General features: G+C 47.3%; 1 protein-coding gene across 1 annotated transcript; it reads left to right on the plus strand.

Annotated features, from left to right (window-relative positions):
* The first annotated feature begins 2,223 nt into the window (after positions 1-2,223).
* On the plus strand, positions 2,224-21,606 carry APCDD1L (APC down-regulated 1 like). The gene is made up of 4 exons (XM_052786615.1): positions 2,224-2,614; positions 15,627-15,756; positions 16,371-16,929; positions 19,429-21,606. Exons 1-4 carry the CDS (start codon positions 2,578-2,580, stop codon positions 20,191-20,193), a joined length of 1,491 nt encoding a protein of 496 aa, XP_052642575.1. The 5' UTR covers positions 2,224-2,577; the 3' UTR covers positions 20,194-21,606.
* Positions 21,607-22,166: the final 560 nt, after the last annotated feature.

The raw sequence follows: 22,166 nt of genomic DNA on the forward strand, positions 1-22,166 counted from the left end.
TTTAAGCCTGATGTCCTGGCAGCCTTCCAGGTTGGAAGACTTGATCGCCTGTCTAAATCCTCCCGGTATTTCTAACAGGCTGTGGCACTCTTCTCATCCTCCCGGGGCGGCGCGCTGCGAAACAGCTGCATTGCTGTGCTCCAGCAGCTCTGCAACACAATGGTGGCAGGAGGAATTCTTCCAAAGAAAAAGTGCTTATGACTTGGTTACTTTGATAAGGTCCCTTGGGAGCTGCAGGGATGAAAGAGGCCATATGAATGAAATCTATCGCTATGCCCTGTTATTCTGATATATGATAAAAGCTCATGATAGTTTACATATGATTATTAAAATTTTCGAACACCTCTATAAAAACTACTCTGCTTTGGTTTTATTCCCTCCCTCAGACAAATGCTCTTAAAATACTCCAGAAGAAATGAAGGAGACTAGCATTAGAGGTTGGAAGTGTCATATGAGAAGTGGATAGCCAAAATCGAAGTTTGTTACTGGTAGAAGATTACCTGTAGCATCATTTTTCTGGGTTTCAGTTGACTATGTCTGAAAAGAGTATGTCCTGCTTTGTAAAGGTAACTTCTTGCAAAATTAGTCCTTTCTCTCTAGCATCATTAAAAAGGGCAACTTTTTTGCCTATGCATTTGATAATTTATGTATTTGTAAATATAATAAAATCACAGTGGTTTGGACATTTACTGAGAATGACTGGTTTGGGGAATTTGAGAAAAGAGATAAAAAAAAAAAGAGATAAAAACATCAGCTGGAAAAAGGAGTGCCTGCATTACAAATGGACTTTGTTATTTTTATCTTGGCAAGTATCATTAAACTTTAATTCTTTATGCACCCATGACAGATAAGTTTGTCCCACTTCGCATTAAAGATGTTATGCTTTATTTTTGACAAAGTAATAAACCCACTGCACTGAGACCTCACCCCAGCGCACTGAAGCCTCTGCTCAGCAAATATGTGACTGCAGAATCAGGCCTCAACTTCTCCTCATTGCAGTCAAGAGATTACTGCTGTGAACTTGGAGACCAGCTTTCTTTTTGTCTCTAACGCTTCCCTTTACCAAGTGAAACAGCCAGTTTCACGAGGAAAAGTGAGTTTGCAGGGTCCTGGGGTTCTGCTGGGGGCATACATGTATTTTGATTTCTTTGCCTCATTTGCAAAAACTGAACCTAGTTTTTCAGCTTGGAAAAATGTACTAAACTTCAACCTTTAGTGCCAGCACCGGCATGAGGTACGACCATCAGAGCCATCACGGCTCGGCCTCTTCCCCTCACTGCTTCCAAAGGCAACCAAGCCCGCACATTATCGCACCCATGTTGCCTTACTGTGTTTGAAGGGCAGTGAACAGGCTGGTTCACGGCTAATCACCAAGGAGTAGCATTGCTTTTGTCTTAGACGCGTCTAAGTTGAGATTTGTGCCTTGCTTCATGCCGAGAGCTGGTTATAAGCCCTTTATCAGTCACGGCTCTGTCCCGTGGGCCTCATCTGGGCAATGGGAAGGGAATTGGCCGGCATGAGCGCAAGGGCCCTGGGTGAGCGCCGCCTGAGGTGGGTGCTTAGGAGTCGCCTTCAAAGGGTCCTGTATTTTTTCAGCGTGGGATGTTGAGAGGGTTTTTAAGGGCTTGAGGCTCTTTGGGGGACACACTGCTGCCTCTCGACAGCCCCAGCAGCCGAGGCTGAAGATAAAGGAGGGCTGATGGGTCTGAGGGAGCCATGGCCCATGGCGGCCGGGAGGGCCAGGCCGTGACGACACGAGGATGATCCATCCCCTCACAGCACCTCACTGAGAAGAGTTGGCCCGAGCCCCCACAGCGGCCTCCAAGACCTCGGGGCAGCCCCACCGCCACGGGTGGGGGTGACACCCACCTTGGCCCGCCGCAGGGGGCCCTGAGGCGCAAAGCGGCCTGCGGCAGCCATGGCACCCCACGGCCAGGGCGGCCCTCGGGGCTGGGCCCTGAGGGAGAACTGTCGGGCCCTGAGGGAGACATGTCAGTCCCTGAGAGGAAAGTGTCGGGCCCTGAGGGAGACGTGTCTGTCCCTGAGAGGAAAGTGCCGGTCCCTGAGGGGAAAGTGCCGGTCCTCGAGGCGGGGGTGCCGGCCCCGGTCGGCCGGCCGGCGGCGGCGCGGCGGGGCAGCCCTCCGCCTCCCCCGCCTGAGCGATGCGCGGCCGCATGTGGGGCGCAGGCGGCGGAGTCTCCACCTCTTCTGGCAACTTGAACCTGTGGCTGCCAAGCTCCATTAAAGCTATCAGCAGTCGGGGGGGACGCGCTCCACAGCGAAGGCGGGGTGGGTTGCGGTGTTTTATTTTAAAATATATATATTCCCCCCCCCTCCCCCTTCCTCCCCCCTTCGCAAGGCTTGGGGCTGAGCAGGGCGACCGCTCCGGAGCCTGCCCCGCAGCCCTCAGCCTCCCGCCGGCGGGCCGAAGCCGGGGTCCCGCCGCCGCGGGCACCGGAGCGCCGGAAGCGGCCCATGGCTGCGCCGCCGGGCGCCGCGCCCCGCTGAGCTCCGCGGGCACCGGCGGCGATCGCGTCTCTCCTGCCGCCGGTTCGGCGAGGAAACACAGCGGCCACCATGGTCCGGTGCTGGTGGCTCGCCGGGCTGCTCGTAGGTAGGTGGCACCGGCGGTCGCTGCCATTCCGGGGCGGGTGGAGGGGAGGGGGAGCGGGTACCGGCGTCGGGGTCGTCCCTGCGGGGGGGGGGGGGGAAGGCTCCCCGCCGCCTCCCTCTGCCCCCGGGAGCTGCGAAGGGGCAGGAGGGGGCAGAAGATTGCTAGGAGGGTGGAAGGAGTTAGGGTGCAAGGGCATTGTATGGTGAGTGCAAAGAAACAGCAAGGAGCGTGCAAGAAGGGCGCAAGGAGAGCGCAACGAAATGGCAAGGAGGATGCAAGAAATCTTGCTGTAAGGAGATTGCAAAGAGGGTGCAAAGAAACGGCAAGGAGGGTGCGAGAAGATTGCAAGGAGGGCGCAAGGAAGTTGCAAGGCGGGTCTCGGTGGGGCCGGCTCTGGGACGGGGGTCCCCCCGGGTGTCCCTGCCGCCCTGGGCCGTGCTGGCGGCGGGACAGGAGGCACCTGGCGCCCGCAGCTCCGCTCGCTCGCTCGCTCCCTGCCCGGCTCTCCACTCGGATGCCGCCCGGCCCGGGGAGAGTTTCTCCGCTGTGCGCACCCGCGGTGTGCGGCCCGAGCGTCCGCGGAGGAGCCAGGGCAGCGTTCCCGGGCGTGCTCCGCGCTGCCCTGCACCTTCTACCGCCGTTTCCCTGGGGAGGGGACGGGCGGGGACAGCACGGGAGGGAGCCCGGAGCTCCGGGGATGCTGCCGAGCTGTGGGGCCGGAGAGGGGGGACAGGCCCCCGGCCGAGGGGCTTCCCTGAAGCCTCCCCCCCCCGCGTTCTGAGCGGCGTGTGGAGATGCCAGAAGGGCTGGAGGTGCGGTGCTGGGCTGCCCGGGGCGGTGCTGGGCTGGGACTCAGCCTCTGCCTCCCACCCGAGGCTCCCAGAGTGGTGAGGGTCGCTGCCCACCCACCCACAAACCCTGTCCGGCTTCCCCTGTGCCACTGGAGCCTGCTCCTGTCCGGAGCACGGTGAGAGCTTGAGCTGAGTGTAGATCCAGGAAGGGCTCAGAGGTGATTCTCAGTGGTGCTTCATTGGGAATTATCCCTGGGAGGATCCAGCACCTGCCCCAGCAAGAGACAACTTCACAAGTAGTCTCCTGCTCCAGGGACATGCCACCGAGCCCCAGCGGCACAGACCGACCCTCAGAGCAGCGCAGGCTGCATCTTCGGGGATCCCTTTTGGAAAGACGTCTTTCAACCCCACAGTTCTTGGAGCAGTTTCAGAAGAAAAGGTTCTGACTTAGAGACCATATGGGAGAACAAAGACAACTGTGCTGTGAAAAAAGGCAAAATGATTTCTGTTTACAACAAGGAGCAGAGTCAGAGGGAGGCTCCTCCATCCTGGGACAGTGTATTTTCCTAGGAAATTCAAGGGAGACCCTCGGTTGAGACTGCACCCCTGAACAGAAGGGGCAGGTGAAAGGAGGGGTGGGAGGGTGCCCCTGAGGCCCCGGTGCAGTCTGGACACTGGAAATCCAGACACTTGGGTTTCCTGCTGCTCGCTTCCTTTCTACCACTTCGTTTACTCATCTGAGGTTTTGGGCAGCAAAATACCACACTGACTGCCTCTCCAGCTCAGGGCTTCGTTTAGTTATCGTTGCAAAAAAATCGTGTAGTGACAGCTATCAGACGTTATTTGCATTAAGTGTAAAGTACCAGACTACAGAAAGAAATCTCTAAGCATGGTACTTCTCTAGGGTTACTTTTCTGTTCTCCTTATGCTGGGTCTTTGTCATATGTTGTTCCCCAAAGATGAGGCTTAACAGGTTGGGAAAAATGTATTTTCCTTCTCTCTATATTTTATGAGCTCAAGTTGCTCTGCTCAGAGATCTGTTATACTGCCTTATGTAAGATTACTCATTAAGTCTAATTAGAATACTTCTTTCTTAAATCCTCATACAATTTATTTTAGTCCAATCTAATTTAAACTCTGTGCTTCTTCCGTCTGATGTCAGTGAGAGAATTTCCATTGATTTCAGTAAGAACAGAAGCTGGACCTTAAAACATATATTTAAATAGCTAAGTCAGATCCAGAACTTATTAAAATCAAAGCAAGGTTTGCCAGTGACTTCACTGTGAGCAAGACTGGCATTCTATATTTTGCATAAAACTGAACATCAGCATGAGCATGACACCAGTGCTAATTAGTTGAAAAAGGAGTTTAGTTAGGTAACTGGATCTGATTTTGGGGTCCCCTCCAGAAAAGAGTCACTCATTCCTGGAAAAGTCCCCGGAGACTTGCTGAGTTTTACCTAAGCTTTCATTAAAGTGTTCACATTCCAATAACACCACGCTGATATTTTTCATGTATAGCTTCTCCTACATGGCTTTAACATAAAAGATCTATTCTTGCTTTCAATGTTTATGTTAAGTTTGAAAATTACAGTGTTGGGATAAGATAAGATCAGCAGTTGCATTCAATTAGGAAGAGAATCCCATAAATGATAGTAGTACATTCAATATAGATAGATATGTGTGTGTGTGTGTATTTACACATGCATATATGTGTACTTACTATTAAATTAACATCATTGTCTTTGGTTCAAATATGTGTTTGGGCAATGTTTACTTATCTAATTTATTTTTACCAAGTTGGTGGGTTTTATTCTTCGTTTCTCAAGTTGGCCAAAAAATCAACAACTAATGTATTATGCCGGATTGTGTGATATGACTCTATTTGTTCTTTCTATAATTACAGGTTAGCCATGTTTCAAAGTATATGGATATAGATAAAAACAGGGCTGAGATGTAAAAAAAGCACAAGTGAAAAAAATATCGTGTGGTTTCTATATTTTCCCCACAAGCACAAATTGTTGAGTAAGGAGATTTTCAAAAGCCAGAAATTGCTATGAAGAAAACCAAAGCTGGAATCCAGTGCTAGGGGAGGCTGCATCTGGCAGAACAAAGTTTGGAAAGAGATTTTGCTTTCAATGGGATCCTGTGTTTCCCCACAACATAGCATATGTCATCTATAAAGACAACGCTTTCATGCGTGAGATACAATCACTGCTAAGATCAAGTTCAAAATTAGGAAGCACCTATACCGTACTGTTAGACAATTCCTTTGGTTTTCTTATTTATTTGCTGAGGAAGATAAAGCTATGAAAAACAGAATTCCTAACTTCATGATTTTAAGATGGTGCAGCTCGGATATAATAATACTAAGAAGCTGACAGTGAGAATGTGAGAATTTTAATGTGTAACCCTTCTTCTGTAGGCTAAGAGTGCTGCCAGAAACTGAAAATACAATTCATAGAACAGCTCCTTCTCTACCTAGTTTAAATTGTGTAAGATCTGAGGGATTAGTAATCTGCAATCTGTGTTTTCTTTTCCTTTAAGGAGTTAAAGGTCTCCTGCTCTAAAATGCAAAATTAGGAAAGTTCTGTTTCTGTGTATTAGGAAAGAAACTCTGATGTCTATTTGAAATGCCAAAGCTCCAGAGTGTTAAGTGATAAGAGGGTTGAAATCCATCATTATTTTTGAGTTTTAGCAGGGCGATGGTGTGATAATCATGTCTTTCATACTGATGTTTTCTCATTTTCAGTGAATAGCTTATTAAATCATCACAGTTTGAATTAATCTGAAACTGAGAATACTACAGTGAAGCTCAGCTCCTGTGGCACTGTTAGACAGACGTTTGGATCAATGCAACAACAGCTCTCAATTTACAACTAGTGTGGTGGTACATAAATCAACGGGAGAAGTCTCACCACTGAGTGTTTGAAGAGATTTGCTTGAGTTTAGTTTTTAAAATAATGCTTTAAACTTGAGTGTATCCCTTCAGTTGATCACTGAAAAAGTCCCCCATGGTTTCTACTAGGTTAATAACAAACACTGACAAACATGTGACATTTTGGCCTCGTCTAAGTCGAAGACAGAGATCTTTGGAAGCAGGCTTTCACCCCGTACCCTGTGATCAAGGTATACACCAAGCTCCCTACTGAGACAATTGGATTCACCTTGTTCACACTCTTACTATATCCACAAGTGCTGGACACTGGCAGGTTATGGCTTTCAAGTGTCTCATCTCCCCTGTTGATACAAAAACACATGTTATTTTTAAAGCTTTTCAGAGGAAAAATCATTTTTCCCAGTTAGATTCCCTGGAAAAGACGGATGAAAATACAAATGACAGCAAAGTTTTGCTGCAGAAAAGCTCCAAAGTTTTGTTAGTTTTGAGTAGCGCGAGTCCCGTTATTAGATTATGCAGAGCGTAGGTTGAATGTCAACTTTGATTTTAGCATCTGTCGGCAGTGTTTAAGAGAACTGGAACACATCAAAACTTGGCTAATGCTGACAGGCAAAACAGTAGGCTGAAATTTCAGGCTATCTAGAAACCACACCCAGACCCCAAAACACATGTTAGAAGTAACTTTAATGCTGTGCTTCAGCTGAACAAGTAACATTTTTCTGTGGTCAGTTGTGATTCTAAGTTAAACATGTGTGCGTATTTCTGGTGTGGGCTATGTATCAATTTACCACCTTTCTGCAGAGCTTTTTTTCTGAGGATACCTTCCGCTATGACTGCTTTTGAACACCTTTCTCATCCTTGGCTTTGCAGAAGCCAAGTAGCCTCAGACTATTAGATCCTATTAGATCCTATTTTTATTACTATAAACAGTATTCTTGCAGCAGCGCCAAGAATCCTGTTGTGTTAGGTGCTAAATTAGGAGAGAACAAAAGGATCGTTCTTGCTTTAGTGGGTTTATAATCTAATTTCCTGGACTTAGATTTTCAACGGTGAGTACTTGACATTGCAGGAACCTACTGGGATTCCCAGCTGTGTCCAGCAGTTTAGTACCGATTGCAGTTGCTTATGTCTTTACACACCTAAATGCCTTTGTGCATCTGTCCTGTATTTCTAGTCCCATAGAGGCCAGGCAGTGATTTTGATGAGCAGGACGGCAAACAATGTGCTTACACAGGAGAGCAGCTGTCTCCCGTGGGAGCAGGGAACTGGGACAGCTCCATGGCAGTGGGAGACTGAAAGGCCACTCAGAGTATCCCACCGACTCCCTGCCAAGAACGGGTTATTCCCTGCTGTACTAATGCTTTGTTCAATCCCTCAAAATCCTGCCAAGCAAGTGGACTTGCGCTGCCGTCTAGATTGTGCCTCAAGAAGTTCACCCTGATACACAAGCCACATTTTTTCGTCTCTTCATTCACTCCCAACAGAACCTCTTTATTCACTGCAAAGAATTCCTTCCCTTCCTTGGTGTTCATGCTTTGTGAATATTTATAGGCTGTTATCATGTCCATCTTGCCCCAGCTGTCACTCAGCCAGGCTACATGTACTCTGCTCTTTTAATCTTGCTTTGTAACTCAATCCCTCCCACCCCCTAATCATTTTTTGTTGTTCTACTCTCAAGTCCCGCCAGGTCCAGTTGCTCATTTTGCTTTGGGTAAATGCTATATTTATGTTAATATTATGTGGTGGGTGGTCCTCTCTGTGCTCATGGTCCATGTGAGTGATTTAGACGTTCAAAATGAGGTTGGCATTTTATAGCCAAGCCATGGCCTGATTACTGGTTCTGCTCTTCAAAGCAGTCCAGGAGAAAATACGCTTAGCCATCACTATTAAAAATGGCCACAATAGCCACTAATAAAGTGTCTGTGCAGGGGTTCGAGGGAGTTGCCAAAAACTGCATGGGTGCTCTATACATTCAAAATGACAGTGTAGCATTAATTTCAAAACCATGTGCTGTATTTTCTAATGAGTTTCCAGCTCATCTAAATTAAGGAAGATAGATGTAATATTTCCCATTTGGTAAGAATATGAATTCCAGTGAGAATTTAACTGAGTCACGGTAGTACCCCCGGAGTATTGTTCAGCCTTGGACTAAGTTGGTTTCCTTTCATTTTTGAAAATAAATGCTTTCCCCGATGTGTTCTCGCCGATCTCACACCGTCTAGGTACCCAGGGGATTAGAGATCATCTCACTATGGTCTCACCTATCTCACCAAATTAAAATTTAAACTTTCACCAGTGTTCAAGGAAAAAAGCTCTAGCATCACCCTTCTTTCCTTTGGTTTCTTTTGGGTTTTGGTTATATATTTCTCTGTGCCAGACTTATGTGGCAATATCGATCAGAGTTTAACACAAGTCACGATGTGTTAGTGTAGCCTGAACACATTTGCTTTTTTCACTGCTTGCCAATGCCAAAAATAGTAGGCCTGTAGCAATTATCCCATTAGTTCTTACCTCTCCTGATTAACCATCCCTCTCCCTCCAGACACTGTCCTGTAGGTTTATGCAGAGGTGGTGAATTTTTGCAGGGGAGCCCTGTGTTTTCTCTGATTTTGGCTCACAGCAGGATCCCGTTCTCAGCATTCTTGTACACTCTCCTGGACCCCCCGGCTGGGCTGCCCGGTGTGGGGCTGGCGGCAGGACAGGGCTCTGAACTAAGGGCCAGTTACTGCTGAGCTGACCACAATGGTTGGGCCAACTGGGGCTCTCGGGCCATGTGGCATTGCTCAGCTGTTCTCCAGTAAATCTTTTGACATTGACCAATTTAGCTGTGGAAAAAGCATACAACTCCTCTTTCTGAGTCTGTGCAGTATCTTCTGAGGGGTGGGAGGGAGAAACACAAAGTGAAATGGCTGTATCTGTCAGGACAGCAAGTATGTGGTGACTAAAGCTCCGCTGTGTAATTGAAAAGCATGGCGTTTTGATTAACATTAACTGTAGGAGATCTCTTGGGAAGATCTACTCACATCCATCTCTAGTGCTTTTATTTGTCATCGCAAGTCCTCTATGCCAACTCTTACATGTCTTGCTTAGTTCACTCCATTTGAGAATCTTTCATATCGTGTTTCTCCTTTGTATCCCTTCGTTCTCCAAATGGAGTGACGGGCATTTTCTGAATAAGGTGCTGATGCCGTGTTGGCACGGTCATGGGATCATTCCTATTTACAGACCCCAGTGAAACTGGAATCAAGCCCTGCAATCCCATTTACAGTGTTAGGCCTGGTTTTCTTCTTTGGGGTAAACAGCCAAAGAGGGCAGTTTTAAGAAGCCATTTTATTTAAATGTAGTTTATACTGAAGAAGATCTTTGAGGTGCAAGAGAGAATACCTTCTCCCTTCTGCCCTTCCCTACCACAAATCCCATCTGTCTTGTCGCTGGACATGACACAGGAGAAATAAATGATTCCATGATTCCAAGAGCAAAATATCTACTTCTCTAGTGCCTTAAAAACCTCCAGTCAACTCACCACAAGTGCCTCACTGTTTTAATTGTGGACATCAGGCAAATTAGGCAATGATCACAGCCTCAGAACAAAGCTAGGCTAAAGCCATAAAATAAGGTAGCTGAACCTGTTTGCCAATGTGTTGAAAGTATGTGGTGAAAGTATGTTTTGAAAATTTCTCTAAAATCCTGAGCTGCTTGGGAATTTTGAGTTGTCTGAGTTGCCTCTTACGATCTGCAGAATTTCATGCATGTTTATGCTCTGGTATGCACAGGAAACTCAAGGTGCTGCTCTGCAATGATAGCTAACATGTAATACATTTATTATGTCATCCTTAAAAGAATAACTGAGAAACATCTAGTGAATTTGAAGCATTTTACAAATAGCACGAACTGAGCACCAGACTGGTGAAACAGCTATATGTAATTATACCCGTTTTACAGACAAATAAGAGAAGGGATGAATAGATGAATAATAGAAGTACTTTTCCAGAAGCCAAACAGTACTCCAGTGAAAGCGCTGGCATCCTCCCTCAACCACTTGACCGCATTCTGGCTTCAATTCAGGGAGGCATTACTAATCAGGAAAAATGCTCATGCACTGGCTTAATTTCAAGCACATGCTTAAATTTCACTGAAACCAATTAGACTTAAGCATGTGCTTAAATCCTGTCCTGAACTGGGTTCAGTTTGCAGATAGGCAAAATGCACCGTTCTGCTGTGATACGGTTTTCCACCAATATAACCCAGTGGGTTATATTTAAGTTTTATAACTTTATAATATTATAATATAAAATGTATCTCTTCCCACAGAATTGTTCTCTTGGGAATGCCGTATTCTGAGTGAATTAAAAGCACAACTAACTTAATCTCCACACAAATGCAAGAAAAATTGATTTGCTAAATACAAACATTTTCTTTGCTTTTAAAAGAATGCTTATTCCTTTAGTGGCTAACCCCAAATCCATTCTGCGTGCTCTCTTGAGAGAAAAAATGCTAAAGAAACACTGTTTTTCTCTGCTAATGAAGTCTGTGTGGATAAGTATAATTCACTTATGCAGAATATATTGATATGTTTCTTATCGTCCATTTCATTCCACTCTGAACATTCCTCAGAAAATATCAAAGGTTTTATGTCATCTCTAAATGAAGAAATGTGTAATGCTCCATGACTTCAGGCACTGATCTTATCCCTGTGAACGGGTGACTAACTGAAATATTAGAATTATAAATGGGAATAATAAATTCTGGCCATAGGAGGCAATAACATGTAACAGATTAAGCAATCTAGCTCTGGAGAAGAGTTGATCTACAGTAACTAATCTGGTGCAAACTGTAATGTATGCATTTTCTCCTCCATTTATAAAGAAACAGATGTGTGACTCAACTTTGCGTTTTTCCAAAGTCAATCTGCTTAGAGGAACACAAACAAGATTTCTTTCCAACAAGACATATTACAATTTTCTCTCCTGGTTGGTATTTTTTTCCTTTAAAAGTGAGAAGTGGGTCTGAATCTGGAGCGTACAGCAGTTATGTAGCACAACCCTACTGGCAGGCTCTCATTTTCAGGCTTGGCCATTGCCTAGGAATCTTTCGTCTTAATTTTACCAACAGTTTACTTTGCGGAGAATTTCCAGTTCTGCCTTTCTATCATTTGATGCTGTGGGTCTGATTTTTCTGAAAGTCATTTGTACAAACAAGTGTATGGAATAGTTGGTCAGTATTTGCTAGTCCTGTTGTCTCAAGGCTTGATCCAGTTTTTGCTGATTGCAGTGATCAGCCGCCATTCCCAGTTACTGGCATTCCTAATTGACTGAGTGCTTGTGCAGCCCCATTGCTTGGAGACTTTGGGCTGGTACTTTGGATGCAGCACGCACCGGAAAGCTGGAAAAAGACACTGTTTTGTCTAGCTGCTGTACTGAGGAGCTCTCTGGAAACGCTTGTGGTTAATCGATACAGACAGACGGGCTAACGAGTGAGCGGAAGAGATCACAGTTGGGGATTTTTTTAGATTTTCCTATGAATGAGTATTTTTGTCTTGAAGATGAATTGTGAATAATTCCTTCCTCCTGCCCAAGAACTCTATAAAGCAGTTAATTTGTGTCTCTTAAGATGGAGAGAGGAGCTGCTCTGATGTGCTTCACCAGCGGCTAAGTAACAGAGTGACATATGAGTGACAGCCACTTTATGCTGCTCTTGGAATGGAGATGTACTGTAACTACAGATTTTAGGTCTGGAACTGAACTTTTCCAGCTTGAAAGGATGTTTGGATCTGGTGGGGCTGGGCTGAAGTATTTGGGAGAGAAAAGCAGCCACAAAATTTGGACACAAGCCAATAGTTTTTGGTTTGAGGATGCATGCAGCTTGAATTCTTGTGTACAGTTAAGGCAAAATCCCTAGGAATTCCCATCATATCAAATATCTACATTCTGGAACTTTCCCCCCCCCCCCCGGATTTTGATCCTGATTATAAAAATTCCCTTTTCTATTGAATGTGTCAAAATGTAGTGATTGCGTTGCCAAAGTGTCTGTGCTCTCAAACAATGTAGACTTTTAGTGTTTCTGCCAAAAGTAGCACTAAGGGTTCAGTCAAATATTGAAGCTTCTGCTGCAATAAACACACTCAGAGTGCAGTTAGCAAGTTGAGAATGGGGCTATATTCTGTGCTGTTATTTCGGTATAGCTATAGTCTACACTGATGCCTCTGGAGTCTTTCTGTGGTTATGAGCAAGAGCAAATCTGACCCTTATAGTCCGTTACCTCTAATACAAATACAGTTCTTTTTTTAGTTTACCGTATTCTCTAGGATAATGATTTCACGTTTGTTTTAAGTGTAATTCAGTTTGGACTGTCCTTGTACTGATGGGTCTTGAAAAGCTTTGCCAGTAATTAGGCCTCTTGATAGGGCAGTCAGATGAAACTTGGCATATTCTGCAGGTGAGTAAAAAAAGACCCAACCCAGGAGTAAGGAGCACACGGGAGTAAATTTGCCCGAGGCCATGGAGCAAAGTCATGGCAGAACTGAGATGAGGATGCAGAGCCCCAACTCCTAATGGGCCCTACTAAATGGGCACCCATGGGGCAGCCTGCATGCATGCTGCAGCTGCCAAATTAAAGGCTTAACTAATAGCAATGGGTTTTGTCATCCAATATTTTCCCATTTTCAGTTGAATACTCACAGGAACTGCTTTTTAGGAAGGACTAGTGCAAACAATTGTGAAGGAGCTGGCTATGCCTGCTTGCCATGTCCAGCTCTAAAAGGTGATAAAAACAGTACAATTATGAGTCTGCTCCAAAAAGAGCCCTTAACACTAATAATGCATCTTTCCAGCTAGTTTATGCACTCCAGTGCCTAGTGAGGTAACAGAAAATCCAAGGCTGGTTTCACTGGCCTTTGGGTAGGTAGGCTGCTTCTGTTGCTGCTCTCCTGCTTCGCTGGGGGCTTCACTTTCCATGTGTTTATTCCCTTTGTGGTAGTTTCAGGGTTTGCGTGCTTAATTTCAAGGACTCTGTTACTGTGACGTGTAAAACCTTTGCACATGGCAGCACCATAGTGAAGTGACCGAATTTGTCCACCAGACACAAGTCTTCAATTATCTACTACTAGATTAGTACTAAAATACTATTTGAGTGGAAATCTCTCTGCTTTGCCACATGTTTAGGGGCCTCTGACTTGCACAGCAGACGTTTAATTACCGAGTTCCCATTTGATTCGGTCTAAGGGCTTATATTTGTGGCAAACTTGGATGTTGGAGATTTGTAACAGGGATTTAAACCTCTGTGTGTGTAGGATGTGTTGATGCCAGGGATGAGAGGCTCTTGTCTTGTAATAAATGGGCTGTGGGAATCGGGGGAGCCTCCCTGGTAGACCCCAGCTGTGAATCTCACCCTGAGTGTTTGTATTTGTGTTATATCCTGAGCTTGTGAGCCAGGGAATTTTGCTGATGTTGCTCAGCAGCTCGTAGTCTTGCCCATGGTTTGCACCAGATTCGTATGCGCTAGCTTCATCTGCAAACACTTCTTGTTAGGAAGGTGATTGCACTCTCCAAGCCAGGCCCAGGTCCTTCACAATCTTGCCTGTCACTTCTCTCACGTGCAGCCAGATGGTTTGGGTTTCTTTTCCAAGTGAAGGGTCTGGTTTAGGCATATCTCCCTATAAAGATCACAGGATGGTTCAGGTTATATAGAAGTATATATGTGGCACACAGGGACTAAGACGAGCAGTTGTGACTCTGTATCTTGATCTCCTTGACTCAGGCACGGGGTGTGCAAATGTTTAGCATTGTCACTCTGTGGGAAGGTAATACCTATATGTGAGATCTTTCTTTCCTGCTGGTAGGCAGGCTGGAACGCAACCTGTGTCCTAACCGTTGGTATGTAGTGAATAAAAGTTGGCTTGAAAATTTCCAGCACACTACTAGGTAAAGTGTTAAGTACAGCTAGAGCGAGCGAACCCCATCTGGCCTTATAAAGCCCCGAGCAGCCCTGGGCTGGGCTGAACACTACCAGGCCAAGGGACCAGACTCTGCCAGATGGGGCAGTTGTACGATAGCAGAAAATCGGTGGGGTTTTAGGAGGACCTTCACCGAGAGCTCATTTTGTGGTGTTATAAAGAGGTAAAACCCAAGTTTCTTACCGAAGCAAACTCACGATGAGTGCAACAGAAGTTTGCTTAAGTAAAGAGTGAATAATATATAGGAATATATGTACGTATATATGTGTGCATGCAAAGGTCTTCAGGATTTAGCTGAGTGTTCACACATTCCCTAAGCCAATAACATCCGTTGTTATGGGAAATGAGGTAAGTGACAGAATTACTGTCCTTATGGCGGGCGACAGGCGAGTCTAATGTTCCCATGCTGTAATTCCCTGTTTCAGTTACTGCTTCAACAATAGCTTGAGAGAGAGAGAACACGAACAAAGAGCAATCAGTTTTATTTGAAGATTTCATCTAAAAAATAGTTGGGTTCAGCTGAAACTCAGGTTGGAAAACAGTAAAATAAAAAATCTGTATCCTTAACGAAGAGCTTGCTGCTTAGCTAACCCATTTGGCGTTTCATTCTCTAGCTAGCTCTTCTAGTTGAAGCAGCCAAAGGAGTTTTTCTAGGCGATGGCGTTTGAAATGTTTTCTGTCTCAGTGAAGCAGTCAAGAAACCGAGCACTTGGCAGGATCCGAGCTGTACCTGCAGCTACCTGCCAGACCTCTGCACTCCTCCTGGCCTGGCACCCCAGCTCCCCGCAGGCAAAGCCCCGCGGGTTTGGTAGGGCGCGTCACCCTCACGCAGCCGGTGCCGGCCCCAAGACGAGCCCCCAGCGGGACTCCCGCCCCTGCCCCTGCCCCGCCGCGGACCCACGCAGGGCCGCTGCTTCGCGGGAGCTCGGCGCCGAGGCGGAGACCCGCAGCGCGGAGCAACCCGCTGCCTGGGGAGGGTGGTGGGGGGGGTGGGGGTGGTGGAGCGGGCGCAACCTCCGCGCTGCCCCGCGGTGCTGACGCCCCCTCCCCTTGTAGTGAGGTGGGTGTTGGTCTCTTCTGTCAGGTGTCTGGAGATAGGACAAGAAGAAATGGCCTCAAGTTGAGGCAAGGGAGATTTAGGTTAGATATTAGGAAAAATTTTTTTACTGAGAGGGTTGTCAAACATTGGAATGGGCTGCCCAGGGAAGTGGTTGATTCACCATCCCTGGAGGTATTAAAAAAGCGACTGGACAGGGTACTCCAGGGCATGGTTTAGGGGGCTGGTTAATGGTTGGACTCGGTGATCTTGAAGGTCTTTTCCAACCGAAATGATTGATTCTATGATTCTATGATTCTCTCCTCCCCCGCGCAGCATGCGCGGCCGCGGAGCCGCCGCTGCGCTGGGAGCCGCGGTGCCGGCAGCAGCTCCGCCACCTGCAGGACGGTGCCAGGATCGCGGCGCGGCTGCCGCCCCGTCTGGAGGGGCGCTGGGTCTCCACCGGGTAAGGCACCCTCACCCCCCCCCCAAACCCCCTTCCCCCGGGAACGCACCCCCAAACCCCCGGGCGGACCCCCCGGCCCGGCCCGGCCCAGCCCCTCTGCACTGCTCCTGCCTCCCCCCCCCCCGGTACTGCCGAGCCAGGCTTGGTGGCACGGAGAGAGCAAGTAGCTGAGCAGCAGAAAGCAAGCCCGTTCCGTTCTCCCCCCCTCCCCAAGCACCCACCCCGGGCTGGAGGGAGGCCTGAGGTCCCCCTACACCCTGAGCGCCCTTAGACCCTCTTGCCTCTCTTCCTCCCTTAAGGTGCAGCTGCTGAGCACACCTGGCTGAAATGGGCAGAGCAGCCTTGACACCCCCCCCCCCCCCCCCCCCCCCCCCCGCCTTGGCACTCCTCCGTGGACATTAAGATCCTCTATCCGGCACTGTCACATTTTGGTAGCAGATGCCCAGATCTTAAAATCACCCACGGGTGGCCACCGGGTGTGGGAGGCTGTTGCCCACAATGCTGCTCCCACCCGTGCTCGCCCCTCTCCTCCCACACCCCGGGGTGTCCCTGGGGAGGGATTTCACTCTGTGCACCCCCAGCTGCGGACAGCCTAGGACTGCCTTCCTCCCCAGGTGTGAGGTGCGGCCGGGACCCGAGTTCCTCACCCGATCCTACCTCTTCTACGCCAACCGCCTCTTCAAGGCTTACCAGTTCTACTACTGGGACCCCTCCTGCCGCGACCCCTCCTACTCGCTCGTCATCAAGGGCAAGCTCCGGCTGCGCCAGGCCTCCTGGATCACCCGTGGGGCCACCGAGGCCGACTACCACCTCCACAAAGTCGGCATCGTTTTCCACAGCCAGAAGGCCATGCGGGAGGTGGCCTCCTGGATCAACCAGACCTCCGGCGAGGGCTGCAGCGGATTCCTGCCCCCGGGGCGCACCTGGGCTCCCGGAGCCCTCTACGAACTGCTGAGCGCCAAGACCGAGCGCGACTGCACCGCCGCCTTGGGCTTCGCCATGCACGAGCTCAGCCTGGTGCGCGTGGAGAAGCATTACCAGCCCTTGCTGCAGCCACAGCAGAGCGGGAGCCGGCTGGTGGAGGAGCTGTACCTGGGGGACATTCACACGGAGTGGGTGGAGAGGCTCCACTACCGACCGACCGGTTATCAGCGACCTATGCAGAGCGCCGTGGTAAGGACGATGCCTTTACGCGGTCCCCTCATTGATTCACAGTCTTTGCCAAGCGCCTGTGATTTCCTTACTGTTAAAATACCACCTGCCTGCGCTTAGCCCCCTTCTATCCTAAGAACACGCGGATGAGGAGGTGTGGGGCTGTAGGCACGGGTTCCGAGGGTGCTGCCTGGGTGCTCCGCGGCATGTGGGGCTCACCCTCTCCCTTACCGAGAGAGCGGGACTGGGCTGGGTGAAAGCTCAGCAAAACCAGTATCAGAAACAAGCCTGCGCTGGCATGGGCCTGGAGTTAATGGCTTTTCTTTAGCTCTGTGTTTTCCTAGGAAATGCAGTTTCTTAGTTTCCCGCACCAAAGTCAGCGAAAGCTTTGGGCTGCACATCATTAGAGACTGCCTGCTCTGTCATTTGTCTTCCTCCCCTCTCTTTCACTCTTTGTCGTGTCCTCTAGGTTCAGAGAGGAGCGAGGAAGCAACGTCTGCCATTAAATCATTAGTCCTTGGTGTAATGCCATTAGAAGAGGAAGCTGCCGTGAATACAATTATGTTATTATACAGAAATCAAACTTTCATTTTGACATAAATAAAACTGAGCAGGAGACTTGGTTTCCTTTTACTTATATTTTATTTTGCAGCAGGTTAGTTTATTTCCAGGAAAGCACATTTCTATCCGAATCATAGCTAATCAATTCAGAAATGATTGAGCAGCGAGATGGAGTGAATAAACCTCTCTGAACTTTACCAGATAGAATTGAATTAACAGAAAAAAAAAATTGCTTTGGGGCAACATTTCCCCACATCCCAAACTACACCAACTGAACTCTGAAAAACACAGAGCAACACCCCTCTCCCCCTCGAAAGTAACATTCTCAAATTGGTTAAACTTCTGTTATCTTGGGCCAAAACCATATATATGAGCAAAACCAGATGGTAAACATAAACACTTCAAAAAGTTAATTTAAAACCAAATCTAAAGATACCGAAATTCACTTTCTGAATATAGCACTGTAATTAATCAGCTAACAGCTCTCCAATGGACCAGCACATGATGTCACCACTTGGCAATAATTAGAAGCTGCCATACATTAGAAATAACTTCACACGACTGGTTTAAGCAAGTAAGATTTTTGGCTCCATGTCTATAGTGATAATTTTATTGGACACAGGATTTTTCTTTTTTTTTTTTTCTGTTCTCTGAACTAACATCTATTTGCCTGTGCTGGTGAGTTACACAGCTATGTTAGGAATTATTTTTTAACCCTCTTTATGGAAATACCACTCTTTTTCCCTTAAATTTGTATCTGTTTTAAAGAAACCCATTCTCCCCAAATTACCTTTCATTATCAAAGAATTTCCTGTTTAAGGAGAGCATATATATTTGCCAACTTCTGGGATTATTTAGCCATAATGTACTGTGTACTGTCAGCACTCATTAACGTGACAGTAGCAGTAAAGCAAGCTGAAAATGACTAAATTACAGTAGACTCCAATCAACTTGCATGTAAATTACCCACCCTACAGTTAACTGAGCTATTTAACCTTGTTGCGTATGACAGTTCAGTAAAGATTAGCTCGTGTTCTAGAAAACGATATAGTGTTCAAACCCTGGTTATTTAAAAATAAATCAGTTGTGATATATGAAGTATAAGAAAAAGTTCCAAGCTACACCAAAAAACCTCCTGGCATTGGATCAGCTGCAGGACTGGTTTGACTCAGAGTTCCGCATGAAGCACGGGTGGAGAAGCAAAGGTCAGGTCCTCGTTTTGCAGTAGGTCCTTTTCTTTTCCGTCTCTGGTGCAGTGCCCATTCTGGCTGCTTGGCAAACCCACTGCCTTCCTCCCAGCCCACCTCACCTGCCGCCCGGACGGCGACACGCGAACGCCACCGCAGACGCGGGAGCGTGGGCAGGGGCTCTCTGAGGCCACGGTAGGAACAGGGCGAGGGGTAAGCAGAACGTGCCGTGCTTTTGGCTGTCCTGGAGGGGCTGCCATCAGCGCGGTGTAGTACAGCCACAGAAGCCTCCCCACGGTAAGGTTTCACAGCCTTTTCGACTGCCGAAAAGAATGCACCGTTTCTTCTGAATTGGTGCAGAAATGCGCTGGTGTAGCTGACATCTCCCAGCACCCTCATCCTTACCCGTGGGTAAGCGCAGTAGCTTGCAGTGGAAAACTTGTGGGGAAACAACCTGGATGGCCCGAGGGAGCGTTCCCTGCCCTTACAGCTCTGCCCTTGCCCTGTCCTCCTCCCTGCAGCCTATCCTTAGCGGCCCTGGCACAGGGCAGAGCGCAGCCTCAGGGCACAGACCTCTGTCCTTCCCAGCATACCAGAATAGCAAAGAGCCAGGGCAGCGCTTTATCCCACTTAATCTGCTTGGATGTCTTGGGCCAAGTTCATTGCAGTTGAACACCCTGGTGCGGAAGAGGGGAGTTTGAGCTTTTTAAATATTCTGAAATGGTTTTTTTGCTTATCAGTTTACAAAAACGTTCTTTTTTGTCTTCTGCAGCACCATGTGCATCCTTGCCCAGCCTGTGGGATTATATACAGAGCTGATGAGCACCACCCACCCATACTACCCGTCAGAGCTCAGCTGCCGATGCAGCTCAGCGGCAGCTGGGTGAGCACCCACTGCGAGGTCCGACCTGCGGTGCTTTTCCTTACCAGGTACTTCATATTCCACGGTAACAACCACACCTGGGAAGGTTACTACTATCACTATTCCGACCCACTCTGCAAACAGCCGACTTTCACCATCTACGCATCTGGACACTACACCCAAGGCATCCCTTCCTCTAAAGTGAGAGGTGGCACAGAGCTGGCTTTTAAAGTCACCCAGGTTCGGGTGACGCCAATGGACCAGGTGACAGTGATGATGCTGAACTCCTCAGAACCTGGAAGCTGTGGGCTGACAAGCTCCTGGAGTGCTGGGGTGGAGCAGGATATAACACCCACAAATGGATGTTTGGCTTTGGGCATCAAGCTGCCCCACACGGAGTATGAGCTTTTCAAAACGGAGCAAGACGTGAAAGACCGCAGCCTGCTGTACGTTGGCGAAAGGCCCACGGACGGATCCAGTCCCGACAGTCCAGACAAGCGACCCACATCATATCAGGCACCTCTGATTCAGTGTGCTGGAGCACCAGAGGAATTCTCTAACTATGTTAGTCTAAAATACTGGGGAAAAAAGGATGCTAATGGGAGTGAAGCACTAAAATCTTTGCCTGTGGCCTTTTTATTGTTTATAGCACTTCTGTTTTTAAGATGGGACTAGTTATCTATTCAGGTACAGCACAGAATTCAGATAGTCTTTGTGCTAGCATGATTTTTATATCCTTCAAATGAGCACATCTGGAATCAGTTTTACTCAGATTTGGAAACACTTTTTAAAAACACCCAACCACAGTGAACGAAGCCAAGAAGATATGCCTGACTACATAGTGTTTGTCCTGTGGCTTTATTGCCTAATCTCCCCTCTTTGCGTACAAATTTAATGTAGTGACATGGATGCGCTGCACATTGCAATAGATAATTCGGCAATACGAGGGGGGAAAAAAGCGACATCAATTACAATTGCTGCTTTGAGCTTTTGACATTGCTAAGATTTAATCAAGAGCTTGATTCCGATGTAATTCAAACATCCGAAGTGTCAGCTGCTGAGTTTCTTTGAGGTTAAGTTCCCTCCCATCATACTCCTTATTGCTGTTCTTGCAAATTTAATCTGCAGAGTCAGTCAGCAATAGATAAACAGTCAGCAAGTGTTCTTGATAAGGGCACAGTTAATCATGCCTCTCTCAGTTTACAGACATTTTCTGCAGTTTTCCTGTGTACATACGCACACAAAGATGCAACATACAATTTTCCACTTATGTATGTACCAAAAGCAGCCCTCAGAGAGCATTACCTCAATAGACTGTTATGCCTGACCCTGGTCATAAAAGAAGATCCAGTCAATGGAAAACGCTTCTGTGCACAACCGCTCCAACCTTCAGCATTACCTAGCTGCAGGCTCTGCATCTTTGCTGCATTATTCTGGCTTTTCCAGTGCAGTACTGGCCTGCCCTTCAGTGCATCAGCAATGGCCCCATGTCACTGCCCGGCTTGTCCAGAAGACAGAGGCACTGCCAGGCAATCGTGACTCCCACTCATCATGCACCAAGCGACACGAAAGATCGCTTAAAAGTCTTCTCAGGCCGTGTATTTTCACTGTCTCATTTTTAGTAAGTGTTCTGGCATACAGTTGTTAATCCAGCTCTCCTTTCAATCAAAATGTCACCTCCCGCCTCATTCCTATAGAGATGTTTTATAAATCTGCCTCTAGTGAATAATGGGCTACGGAGATACTCAGACGGCACAGTCAGGTCAAACTGATTTCTACTGACAAGAAGGACAAACTAAGAAATTATATTCCCTGCCTGCTGCAGCTAAGAAGCATATAACTTACTTGGAGAAGCCCTCCTCCCAGTAGCTAAATCCTCTCCAAATAAGCCTATATATCTTACTCACAAAGGATATTTTGTTAAACCAGCTATGCAATATCTACCTTCTTAATGCTGTATTTACGAACTTGCAGCTTGTACTTAGATAAATTATGGGTTTTATAACATAAAAACACTTTTGGGGGATCTGTACATTAACTAATAATTCAAATGAGATGCTTATTAAATGCATACAATTGTGACATAAACGTTGTCAGCATGTTCCAGGCATGATCGAGTATTAGTTATGCACATAAACAGTTACACTTTTAAGATGATACACAAAAAGGCCAAGCTTGGCTACCTCACCTTTGGTTCCCTCTACAATCAGTGGAGAAGGAGACTTCTCCAGGGTTAGTTCACCAGGCAAAATACATCCCTGTTTCTAAAGGTTGTTGTGTTTTGTTGCCTGCTACTGTGTGGAGATCCATGGGCAAATGTTTGAAGAACTGCAAGTGCATCTTGCAGAATGGGGCATCTCCTTTGGGATGTCCCTGTTGAGATGCTATGAATCAGGGCAAGTCTGGGGTAGCACAGCTGCATCTCACGGAAACCATACAAGTGGCAGAACTTTTTCTTCAGCAGACCAGTTTCCCATCACCATGCTAGAGCGGTCACTCACTGCAGCCTAGAGGAAAAGTTCCTGTGACTCTTAATCAGCAAAGCTACATGTTTCTGCAGGACCCAAAGAAGTCCATGGCAAGATTAGGGAACAGCCTTCTGCTGTCTTTGGAGGGTGGGTGGAGGAGGGGGAAGGCAATTCCTGCTC

The sequence above is a fragment of the Harpia harpyja genome, chromosome 1, assembly GCF_026419915.1.
Source record: "Harpia harpyja isolate bHarHar1 chromosome 1, bHarHar1 primary haplotype, whole genome shotgun sequence".
Classification (NCBI taxonomy): domain Eukaryota; kingdom Metazoa; phylum Chordata; class Aves; order Accipitriformes; family Accipitridae; genus Harpia; species Harpia harpyja.